At 40.5% G+C, this 12,910-nt stretch overlaps 1 protein-coding gene across 4 annotated transcripts in view; it reads right to left on the bottom strand.

Moving 5' to 3' along the window:
• Positions 1–12,910, bottom strand: part of PLXNB2 (plexin B2) — a 267,859-nt gene that overhangs the window by 18,300 nt on the left and 236,649 nt on the right. For all 4 annotated transcript variants that reach the window (XM_080393894.1, XM_080393896.1, XM_080393895.1 and 1 more), the window contains 9 exons: positions 11,878–12,105; positions 11,187–11,363; positions 10,595–10,734; positions 9,488–9,588; positions 6,073–6,302; positions 4,901–5,082; positions 4,076–4,142; positions 3,824–3,970; positions 388–544 (listed from right to left, as the gene is read on the bottom strand). In XM_080393894.1, coding sequence (XP_080250020.1) covers positions 388–544; positions 3,824–3,970; positions 4,076–4,142; positions 4,901–5,082; positions 6,073–6,302; positions 9,488–9,588; positions 10,595–10,734; positions 11,187–11,363; positions 11,878–12,105 — 1,429 coding nt within the window. The remainder of the gene's footprint in view (positions 1–387; positions 545–3,823; positions 3,971–4,075; positions 4,143–4,900; positions 5,083–6,072; positions 6,303–9,487; positions 9,589–10,594; positions 10,735–11,186; positions 11,364–11,877; positions 12,106–12,910) is intronic.

Here is a 12,910-nt window from a genome sequence, read left to right as displayed (position 1 = left end):
TGAAACTGCATCATTACTTTTCCATCAGTTAATTGTCCATGCTGTCATTATCACATTAATTAGTACCTGAGATACTGACTCTGTCAAGACATGAATACATTTGTGCTAACAGTCATTAACAGGCTCTTTGCACACTAATGACAGTATATCAAAACTTTAAGAGTCAGGAAAAAGAACTCTGTAAGAAAGCAGTAATTTTTAATGCATATTAAGATTGCTGCAAAATGCTGTAATTTTGCATCCAGCTGAACATGAATTCAACTTTTTTTTTTTTTTAAAAAAACCAACCCCGCAACAAATTGCTTTTATATACTTTTTTTTGGGAAAATACAGAATCACAACATGCTTCAGAACCTGCTCAATATAATATCACAAGTAGCCACCTACCAAGAACTACACTCTCAGCTTTTGGCCACTGAGAACATGGCAGATTTCGATAGACTTGGTCTATTATCTTTTCCTTTACTTGTGATATAGTATCACAGTTCAGCACTTTCACAGGTATGGAATCGGTTCCTCCATCCTGTACATACACATTTACTGTCTGTAAAAAAGAGAATGTACATGGTTATTAAGACAAATCAGTGGTGAATTACCTCTGAACCTGTTTTTCTGGGCAATTTAAATGCAAACAATATCTAAAATTCACTGTGCAATGATTATTGCCTAGCAACACATATTTGCAATGGGAGTATGGATTATCTGAGGGATTCTTTGCTGTTATGCAGCCAACCAGCCATCATAAATTCCAACTAAACCCTCCCACTATAACAAAACAGAAAAGATGCACAACGGATTTACTCATGTCTAATATGCTACTATTATCGAGTCTTGGGAATTTATTAAAAAGGGACACACAAGAACAAAGCAGTTGGACTACTGACTAGTTACAGGCTTCTCATATAACCTGATAACCTGGAACATAGAAAAGCACAAGTAATGCAGTGCCCAAACTTAATAAGTTCCCAATACTCATTTGAGCTGCTCTTTGCTGAACTCCTTAGAATACTGTGTGCTTTTGCCTTCCTTTATGCTGTCTTTATGGTTGTGGTTTACTTCTCAGGTTAAGCAGACTAGGTCTGTACATATGATCCCTTAATATGGCTCAACTGATGAGCAGTGACTTGTTTAGCTCCCATTAACTACCTCCTGTGACCAGCTGTTCATTAGAGATATATAAATACATACATATATGTATATATAAAAGCCATTTTTATAATATTTGGTGTTTGAAGACTTAATTTACTGATTACTATTGTCACAATAACTCTAATAGCTCCAGGAAATACACCTAAGTAGTTTATGCAAGTTCCAAAATATTACTGATAATATTGACATGGTTTTTTTAACAGTAAAGAGAATATCTTGAAAGCCTGTAATCTGCTAAATCTAGAGTCATTTTTTTTTAAAGTAGCTTTACTATATAAGTGTCAGTTTTAATACAGACAAAAGCAAATGAGAAAACAATGGCCAGGAAACCTCCCCAGTAGGAAAAAACCACCAAAACCAAACAGATGTTATGAAAAGCCCCCTTCTTTCACTAGATGAATCAGTACAACAGCTCAGAGCCCTCGTGGATCTTTTGCTAGTCAGCTTTGGAGGCCAGGCACATCTGAGGCATCGCAGCTCTCAGATACATACAGTTCTGCTAACCATAATACCTGAATTTATAATCTCATACCTCATAAATAAATTTGTATGGCTGGTATTTTTAAATAGGAAGAAAAGTTAGGCCATACGGCAGTCAAATTAAACATGATTGCACTGTCCCCTGACAGAACTCTCAAACTAATCACAAGATTGCACCTTCCTTTTCCTATTAGCTTTATGGTAATTAGATGTGATTTTGCTGCTGCTTCAGTATGCAGCATGTCAGTGTAACCAGCAATGCGAAACAGATTCATCTTTTAAATAAGAACAATTAGAAAGCAGACAACTGCTCTATACCATACTTTCCCACCATGTCTCACTTTCAGGCAGAAGTGAACTAATTAACTCAAGCTTTTACCTGCCTTGGTGCACAAATGCTCTCTAACTGTTCAGTTACCACAACAATGTCATCATCATACTAAAGAGCCTAATAATTCATAGCAATAGTAATCCCTTTCATAATATTTCATCATATATATATATATATACACACACACACATATATCTCATCATCTTCTGGGCATGCACACAGATAAAATCTTTGTTTGATGGGAAATCTGTAAATCTGGACCAAATACTGCTACTGTACTATGCTATAATGTTTAATATCTAGCTACTATGCTTGTTGTGCCCACATTTGATTGCATACACAAATTTTCTGCTTTCACACTGCATTCATTTAGCTTAATTGCAGGCATTGGCTTTTTTTTTGTGAAAAGAAACAGACTGAATGAAGAATTATTGCCATTAAATCTTAAATGATGTACAGTGCAAGTAAATTTTGTTCTCTACACAGAACAGAAAATATAACCAGCATTGCCACTCAGTATGGCTTCTATGGGTGGCACTTTCAGCTCAGATATGAAGATGACAACTCAACTAATCCCCAAAATATCAATTGAACTTAAAATACTACTTCTTGCCCAGCATACCCTTTTTCTCCAGGCAGTCTAGGTCACAGTCTAGTGATTCTGTGAGTGAAAGTCCTACAGCAATCTCCTCACATCAGCCCTCCCATCAGCATTCCTTCAGAATACACAAAATGGTGATTTTTTTTTTTAACTGGGACTTAATAAGGCTTTTTATTGTTTCTCTTTCCACACTGCAGAGATGTCACTGCATCTTTCTCAGTTGGAGACAACCACAAATGGCTCCTAACACATCAATAAAAGAAAAATCAAGGGAAGGAAAAAAATTTCCTGTGTTGGTCTTTGAAGGACAGTCTGTGCATCTTTGATATGCTCTACACTGAAACCTGAAGAAAACCAGCAAGACTGTCAGAAAGAGTAAAACTAGAATTTACACTCCCTAAACAGCTAGAGTGGGCTACTTCAGTTTTTTAAAAAGACAGTGAATCCATCTACTGGAATCTGGCTGACAAAGTGCTGGAAATTTGTGGCAGGGAACACAATTAACTCAAAGCAGAATTCATAATAGAACTGGAGCATGGCACTGCTGATCAGATTGAGGGGATGGTGGAGCTCAGATGGGGAATTCCTGAGGCAAGGATGTCCACTTCATCCCACCTGAAGCATGCATCTAACACGGGTTTCCCGAACTTCCTGTAGAGGAGAGCTTCCCCTCATCACTGTAGGGAATTACTTCCTTAGGTGGAAATAAACCCCTTTCAGTACCAGTTGGGCTACCCATGTTCAGGAGAGTTTGACTTGCACAGGAACAAATGCAGAAATAGGTTCATAAAGTGTTATGGAGAATTACAGAGCCATCTCACAAGACTGTAGAGGATCTCATCCTGGTATACCAATAAAATAATCTGTAAAATGATGTTTGATATGCTGACGAGCAGCAATCACAAGGGAGAAAGACAACCGAAAGTTCAAGCATAATGTTAGTGCAAGAATTCTGCAAAAATCAATTGCCAGTTAATTCAGATGGGAAAAGGGAAGGAGCCAAACACTGACCATTGTCTGTTCAGACAGACTTCAAAAACTATGAAATGGATTTACTGAAATGGATTCCACAGTGGCAGGACTTGGATTTAATGCTTAGAAGATAGTTTGTAAGTTTTCCTGCTTGGAGACTCGCTTTGGTCAAACTATTGACAGTTCTGCCCATGACCCGAATTTCTGTGCAGATCACAGAAGTCCAGAAAAGTATGTACAGATGAAACGCTATAGGACTTAATTTTAAAAGAAAAAATGGCTCTGCTCACCAACTGTGTGTACTCTACATCATCTCCCAGTAAGCCTGTGTCATTCAATGTATACTTGGCTTTCTTCAGTACAGCATCCACTGGGCCTTTTTCCACCTGGTGTTTGATAGCTTTGAACAATTTATAAAGAGGCTCCCCGGCATTGTCCTGTTTAAAGGAAATGAAATGAAATAAAGCAAACCCAAAAGATATAATAAATGCAGCATGCTTAAATATTATCAGTAAAAAAACCCCACAGATTTCAACTCTTACCTTGAGGTACTGATATAAACAAATAGACATCCAGTTAGACAACATTCTTTCAACAACTGTTTCAGATCTGAAAAAAAACCAACAACCCTGTGTATGATAAGGGTACTTAATGACAAAGTTTTAAAGAAAAACATTGCTTGCTTGAAATATAATATTTTTACATGCTTAACTGCATGCACTCTCCTAATACAGTGATTTCCCTATACAGTCTTGAGAGCATGTACTTGCTTTAGGATAAGTGCTTTGTATTGCTCATCATTCCTAGGTACCTTCAGTTCATTACTGAAAAGCAGACATCCTTTATGCAAGATCTTAAACTGAGTCTACACTCTAAGAGCTGAAAAATTAACCCAGTTATGCTGTTACTGGGAAATAACCTACAGATTACAAAGCTACAACATACATGGAGCAAGGTCTTTTGTAATTTATTTAGGCTAGCAACATTAAAGCAAGCCCTCACTGAATGCACAATGCAAGCTGATAATGTGCGCTCAGCATGGAGATGATGTGTGGTATAAATGCTAGATCATTTGGAATAAAATTAGATCAAAAAGTAAATTAAATGTTCAGTATTGTATTTTGAAGGTAGATGTTTCACTATTCTGCACAGATTCTGCACTACAGTATTTGAATTAGGAAATCTGTTGCCAGCAGTCCTGCCTGTGCCTTCCACAGCTATTCCTGGTGAGCTTGTCTACCTAATCTGCTTGGGCCAGGTTATTTCTGACTTTCACGGATAGCTGGCATTCTAATACTGCCACATTGCAAAAAGAATACATTTACAGAAACCCAGAGAACTACAGAAAATATGACAATCATGCAAACCTTCTTAGCATCAGCTTTGGGTTTTTTGCCACAACATACTGCTCCATCAGTTCTAAGAACAGTGTCCTCATGATGTCAGTATAGTATTCTAGTTTTCCATGTAAAGCAACTGTCAGTAAAGATGCAAAATATACTTTAGCTCGAGCAGAGAACTCCCTTTGGTTTTCCAGCGTGTGAATGAACTGAAACAGAACACAAATGTAAAGTCAAGTTAGATGAAAGGTTTCTGAAGAACCTCAACTTGTCTGCACTAAGAAGACAAATGTTATTATTTTAATATTGATCTCCTAAGCACAGAATGGAAAAGTTTTCAGAAGTTTGAAAAAACTACTTTTAAGAAAATGCTGCCTGTAATTTGTTTTTAGATACACACACAATGTACTGGGCTAACACAAGGAATGCTTATAAACTTTAACTGAAGCCTTATCTAAAAAGCATGCTTTAATAAATGAAAAAAGATGTTCTGTGACAAGTCTTAAAAAGAGAAAACCAACTCCCCTCTCCCCCAGATTCCTAGTCCTTTCACATCAAATTACAAAGACACTAATCTAAGCACACCTGGGAATGTGCTCTCATCTGCTGTAAACTGTAATGCTACCATTAACTATCTCAGCAGTGGGGCCTCATTCAAAAAAGGAGAAAAATTTAGAAGCCTAAATCTATATTTAGGTGTCTGACAATCAGCCTCAGTTTTTGAGAGTGAGCAATTAGAAGTCTCTTCAGAGCTGCTGTGAGCACTCATCAGCCTTGATGAATAGGCCACTTGAGGAGCCTCTGCCTCTCTGGGCCAGAGTTCCAGCAGACGGCTACCTGCAGGTGACTCCTGTGATGAACCAGAATGGAATCAGCATTCTCTGCTCACATTTATTAAAAGGCTAAAACAAACTTGTAACAGCATTTTTTATGCCAGATTGGGTAATATCTGTTTCCCTACGGCCACTGCAATGTTGACTAACTCCATACTACATGACCTAGCACAGAAATATGATCATGTCTCTCCGTGCCACCAGGAAGCTCTGGCTGTGATGCCACATACCTTCAGTGGTTACTGTGGAATCAGAACTGTATAAAAATCACTAATTTTTAATGATTTTGGTTCAGTTGTGCTTGCAAGCCTTGCACACACAGGTATGCCTAGCTAAGAGACAAGGCGTATCTACTTCAATACTCACATTAATGAGAAATGATTTGCTGTTGAGGAGGTTGGAGAACTGGTTCAAAGTCTGCTCCACAGTCTGCCGCCTGGCCTCGGGAATATCCAGCCTCCCTGTAATCATCACATCTTTCTCTCCATCTTTGGAGGGCAAGAAGAAGACTCTGTCTGTGTAGGTTTTGTAGTCCAGTACTGGAATTCCAGCTTCATTGATATCATTTGTCTGATCCTCCATCTCTATCATTAGATCTGGAATATGCAATACAGTTTAAAGGTTCATATAAAAAAAGCCTGCTGCTTTTTTAGGCAACATGATCTCTTTGGGTACCTTCTAATGGAAAAAGCAACTCAACACCAAAACCTCCATTTCATTTCACATTTTCTATTGCTATTTTTACCAACTACCCCATTAACTATGACCACAGCTAATCCTATGGTGACATGAACGAATGTAGGATTGTAGCACAGAGCCAAAAAAAGACACTGCTACGTTGTTTTCTTGGTTGGCTTTTTTTTTTTTTTTTTCCCAGTGCACATTCTATTCCCTCTGAGTCTAGGTCATAATAAAAGTTATTTTAAAAAACACAAAGCAATCAAGGAAAGAAAGGTTTAAAATGTAAAAGCATGCTAATTTAATTGGAAGGAAGGGGATGGCAGGAAGGAAGAAGGTTAAATGGTTCACTGAAATAGATGGAAACAGTCTGTGGGACTCGAAAGCTCTGAAGTTCTTAAAAGGGACAACAATTAGGGAACCATCCTTTGGAGCAGCTATTCTAGCTGAAGGCTTTCCAATTACCCAATATTGCTGACTGACTAGAATATCATGTTAATTAATACAGTGACCTATTGTCTCAGCAATTTTATTGCAGATAATCATTCATTTACCTCTTTGTTTTATAGCATTCAGCACAGCTGAGGGAAAAGCATCCTGTAGTTTCCAGTTTTGTGGTATCTGTACTTCCTCCTTGATGTCCCTTTCCTTGGTTATCTTTGGTCCCATGTATTTCAGTTTGTCTGCACTTCATGCTATTGACATTACAGTTTTGCAATATGGACCCAGAATTTGTTTTGACTTCAGTGATTCATTTTACTGTTACAGAATCACAGAGCAGGTTGCACAGGGACACGTCCAGGTGGGCTTTGAAAGTCTCCAGAGAAGGAGACTCCACAGCCTCTCTGGGCAGCCTGTCCCAGTGCTCTGTCACTCTCAGAGTAAAGAACTTTTTCCTCACATTCAGGTGGAACTTCTTGTGTGGCAGTTTGTGCCCGGTGCCCCTTGTCCTGTCACTGGGCAGCACTGAAAAGAGCCTGGCCCCATCCTCCTGACACTCAACCCTGAGATATTTACATTCATTGACAAGATCCCCCCTCAGCCGTCTCTTCCCCAGGCTACACAGGCCCAGCTCCCTCAGCCTTCCCTCACAGGGGAGATGCTCCAGTCCCCCCACCATCCCTGTAGCCCTCCGCTGGGCCCTCTCCAGCAGTTCCCTGTCTCCCTTGAACTGGGGAGCCCAGCACTGGACACGGCGCTCCAGATGTGGCCTCACCAGGGCAGGGCAGAGGGGCAGGATCACCTCCCTCGACCTGCTGGCCACGGTCCTCCTAATGCCCCCGGGATCCCACTGGCCTTCCTGGCCACCAGGGCACACCGCTGGCCCATGGGCAACTGGCCGCCCACCAGCACTCCCAGTCCCTTCCCCGCAGAGCTGCCCCCCAGCAGGTCACCCCTGGCCTGTGCTGGTGCTGGGGTTACAGGTGCAGGACCCCACACGGGCCTTTGTTGAACTCCATCAGGTCCCTCTCCACCCAGCTCTCCGGCCTGTCCAGGCCTGGCTGAAGGGCAGCGCGGCCTCCTGGGGGATCAGCCGCTCCTCCCGGTTCTGTATCACCAGCAAACTGCTGAGGGTGCCTCTGTCCCCTCATCCAGGGCACCGAGGGAAAGGTTGGGCAGGACTGGACCCAGCACTGACCCCTGGGGAACACCATCTCCAGGCCTCCAGCTGGTCCCTGGGCTGCTGATCACAACCTCTGAGCTCTGCCGTTCAGCCAGTTCTCAGCCCACCGCACTGCCCACACTTCCTGAGTTTACATATGAGCGTGTTACGGGAGACATTGTAAAAAGCCTTGCTGAGGTCAGACAAGGTGGACGCAGTTTAGGAACTAGATAACTCCTTGGATGTGCATTCTACTTCCCCATTGATTGTGCTCGGTGGAGCAGAGAGGAAACCTTCAACCCAACATGCAGCAGGAGCCTGTAGCCTCCCGTTAGCAGTGTCAATAAGAGACACGCACCTTCTCCTTTCAGAAATGGAGAAGTTCCATGGGAGAGGTGGTGAGAGGGAGGGCTGTTAACCTTGATAGATCCTCTCACAGTTCAAAATGCAGTTTGAAATTTGGGAATAGTTCTTGATTTGCTTCTGGTTTGTGTCCTGAACCTGGAAGGAGTCAGTTTTCCACAGAAAGCAAGCTGGTACAAGAAAAGAACATCCTGTCCCATGAATGCCAGAAAAACAAGACTGGGAGAGGTTTCCAGTGTGGCCAAAATCTTTGAGATACCCTGAGATTCTTAAATTAATTTCAAACTCTAACCTGAAATTGCCGCTTAATGCAATCCTGCTTTTTAGCCACTGTCCATATGAAATAATCTATTTCTCCTTAGAAATAAAAAGTGGAGTTTTTTTTAGGAGAGATTATTTCAACATGACCCAACAGCAAGTATAATTCAGATAATGAGCTGACATTTCATGGTAATCATTTAGGCCAATATTTGCAATGTTTGCACTCAGTTGCCTAATTTAATCGTTGCAGTGAGTAGTTCAACATGTAGAAATGCTGAGCCTTCACACCTCCCGCTGCCTTCCCTGAGATGATGCCTCTACATTTACACAGAACAATTAGCTAGCTCCTCAAATCAAGCTTAAGGTTTTCCCATGATAAACAGGGCAAAATGCTATTTCTTTCCTGAGAGTGTGCAAAATTATCCCTTTGTATGCTGATTGCTGCAAATAAATTTTGCAGCTCTGAAAACAGTTTTAAATGTGAATACTTGGCACATACAGGCATTGTGCTAAATTGTAAGTGTATAGGCAGTCACTATAAAACATTCTTACCTCATTCTTATCAATGGCCATTCATATTCAGGGCTATAAGTAACCCCAATATCAATTAGTTTCTACTTCCCAGTTGCTAACTCTGCTTTCTTTAGACTAAAACTACCCATTTCCTTTAATAACTTCAGCTCCCTATTTTATTTTATTCATAGTTTTCATATATAATAGCAAAATATTGGCTGTATGTCAATGTCAGTAATCAAGACTACTAAGATTTGCTAATTATTTCTTCCCAGAAGATAGCTTTAGCAAGCTAGCACCGTTGCTCCAGCCCATCTTCCGATTTCTCAAGAGGACCCACAGGAGTGCAAATATCTGTCATACCTGTGAATTCCTTCTTGCACCGGTCTCTGACACTCTCCTCCAGGCCTTCAAGCTGTGATTTAATTTTTTCATACTCTCGTTCTGCTTGTTGGCTCTTGCGTCTTTATGGAATAGAGGTAAGATTTAAAAAAAGTTACAAACTGCAAAAGTAAATAATTTTCAACAGCTCTGAGTGGAAAGCCAAAGGACTGGAGGATGTTTTCCTGGTTTTGATTTATTTTTAAATAGTGGCAGCAGAAAGAGAATGGAGGAGGAGAACAGCAACAGTGGACCAAGTCTCCACTCTGTGTAAATCAACCTGGCACCATCACAGGCCTCCCACTTCAAAGCATACTTGGGACAGCAATTTAAAATCCAATAAGCAGTAGCTACAAATGCTTTCAATCACACATTAAGTACAGAAACTCAGTTTTATGTACTGAACAAAGATCGGTTGCAACATGTCCTGCACTGGCTCTGAGCCACCCAGGAGTGTCTGGGACTGAACAGAGAAGGTTGCAAGAGGTCCATGAGAACATTAGTGCTCAGTGAAGTACAGCCCATACTTCAGCACGAGGCCCTCATTACTAACCTTAAAATTGAGCTAAGTAGGTCTTAAGTGAAATACAGACATTGTCCTAGCCCTTTGTGAAGCATGAAATTCACTATTAATCACGAAATTTGTGTGTGGGTAACACTTATCTCAGCTGGAAAGGCCAAAACGACCCTTTAGCCAAATCCACCCAGCTCAGACCAACAGTGCTGACTTGAGGCAGCATAAACACTGATGGATATGTATACAGAATAAGTTATCTCCTTCACAAGAGGCACTTCAGCTGCCATTTCAAGAATGTGTGTGTGTAACTCAGTCTGCAATTGTGTGCTTGGCAAGCCTGGGACCAATTGTTGTACTTATGTATAAAGGACAGACTGGGCTGACTGACACCAAGGAATTTGGTGCGCGTGAGAGGAATAAATTGGTGTTCATGCATATTTCCAGCTGTAACTGCTTTCCTAAACTCTGCAGTTCATAAAAAAGATGATAATTTCTGCAGAGTGAGCTGAAAACAATCAGGGAGTACCTTGAAAACTTCAGGACAGCAAAACCACCTAATTAAATTAACTTACCTGTAACAGATGATAGAAACGCCGATGATCACTATCATAGGAATAAGTACCAGCGGCAAAATAAGATTCAGTGGGATGTCACTCACACGTGTATCATATTCTACCCTTCCAAGGATCCATTCCCGGAGTCCAAATTTCACCTAGTTAGACAAGCACAGATGTTTGTCTCAAAAAGTGCAAATGGACAGTGGTTCACCTCTCAGTCACATTCTAAATTCTTAGTAATTCTCACAAGTGAATTTCTAGCTCAAACTGCCAAATAAAGGAAAGAATACTGAATATTTTATACTGAATTTAGGTCACCCGCACTTTATTCCATGAAGCAATTTTATTTTGCTTAGCATAAGAAGAAAAATCCCCAGCCTGTCTAGCTACGATTTTACATTCCTATGCAATGAAGGTAGAAGGCATTTGGCAGCTTGGGAATGCTCTTTACGTGTGATGTCTTCTACAGTAGGCAGAAGCTGGAGTAAGAAAGAACTGCAAAGAGTTTCTTCACAGTGCTACAACTTTGGAGAATAAATTACTTCAATTAAGAAGCACTGTATCAGTGTCACACATGATATTAAATTCTATTGAAAAGGTAACTTACAATAAATTCAGGAAGGTTATTGATGGTATCTCTCTTCTGCCGTTTCTTTGGTTGAGGCTGTACTTCTGGTGGCTCACAATACAAGTCCGTTTCAGTTAGCGTTTTTATGTTGCAAGGCTCATCACCCACAAAAGCCTGGGCCTCGTCTATCGTCATGGCTTTGTTCAGGTTACTGCCCTAGACAGCAAATGTAAGGCTAAGTCATCATCACTAAGTCATCATCACTAAGCTTTGGGAGACAAGACATTCTGAGTTGCAACTTGCCATTTGGATCATTTTTGGCAGCAGATGTGATTTGCACTGCAGTGTACAGAAGAGCAGAGAGGTTGGGAATTACACAATTCCTCCTCTTTGTGGTGCGAGAAGAGATGTGCCCTCCAGAGGGATGGTGGGGTGTCCCCAGAGATGCCCTTGGGAGCTCTGTGGTAGAGGGTGTTTCCAAATGCCAGGCTCACCAGGAGGGGGAATCCCCAGGAAACCAAAAGTATAGCTAAAAAGATAGCAACTGTCTCTGAGAAGGGGAGGGAGGGAGTAAAGAGGAGCTGATAGTGTTCATCAGCAGTGGTAAGGGACTCTACCAAGCATTTTGGGTATGGTACCAAACTTCTGTTAAGCATTCGAGAAAGGAAAGAAAAGTTCCATACATGCTTCAAGGACAAAATGAGCAATCACCATCTCTTGACAAGTTTACCTTTGCATTAATAAGCTTGTTGACTTGTTTTTTGATGCCGTCTGTGAAGTTTTCAAAGGTTGGGTCTGCAACATAGGCAAAGGAGTGGCTCTCATTTTTTACAGCCAAATGATAATGGTCCATTAAAATAATAGTGGTAATGTTATAGTTTTCTGGGTCTTCCAGTATTGGTGGAGATGAAAAAACCACTGTGGTTTCATTGAGTCTTGTAACAACCTTTCCATCAAACTGTAAGAAATAAGACAAGAAGAACACGCACATTTTGGAGTTTGACTTGTTCTTGTACATAACTGTTGATAACTTTAGCTTAGAAATAAAACCACTGGCTTTATACCATCTCCATGCAGCAGAAATAACATAGTAGAAGGTATTTAAAAAAAAAAAAAGAAAGAAAGAAAGAAAAAGGAAACACATTTGTTAATTCATTATGTTCTAGCAGCTGCCTGCAGAGAAAGCTTAGGCTACAGATCAGTTTCCATTGCCTCCAAATTCTGTGGCTCTGTACCACACTGGGCTGATATCATTAAATTGCTCTAAGATTAAGAGGTTAACATAGCAGCTTTAATCCAGATCATCTTCTGTACCATTAAGCAGCTCAGGTAGATTCTTTCCTACAGACACTGTAAAATACCTCACTGAAATTCAATAAAATTACTAGGTGAAATTTTGGAATAAATTTCCATTTAAAAAAAAAAAACCCAACACAAAAAAAGCCCTGTTAAACAACTACTTAAGGTAACAACTTAGTTAACCTGCCCTCCACCCCCAATTACACAAATTTTTTTATCCTAGAAACTCATTTAGCCATCCAGCAACATCAACCACAGTGAACAACACTAACGGGTACCCTCAACATTTCTTCTATCACTGCCTCAGTTTCTCACTTTGAAAAATGCAATTTGACAGCTTGTCCCACATTTCTGATATTGATTTTTTTTAAAAATGCTATTTTTCACAACTTTTTGTGAAATTGCTATAGGTGGAATATGCATGAAGCAAGAAAGAAAAGAAGACCCAGTTCACTGAGGTGTGA

This window comes from Falco punctatus, assembly GCF_963210335.1.
Source record: "Falco punctatus genome assembly, chromosome: 6".
NCBI lineage: Eukaryota > Metazoa > Chordata > Aves > Falconiformes > Falconidae > Falco > Falco punctatus.
The sequence above is the reverse complement of the archived record's forward strand: the minus strand, read 5'-3'. Positions and strand labels throughout refer to the sequence as shown.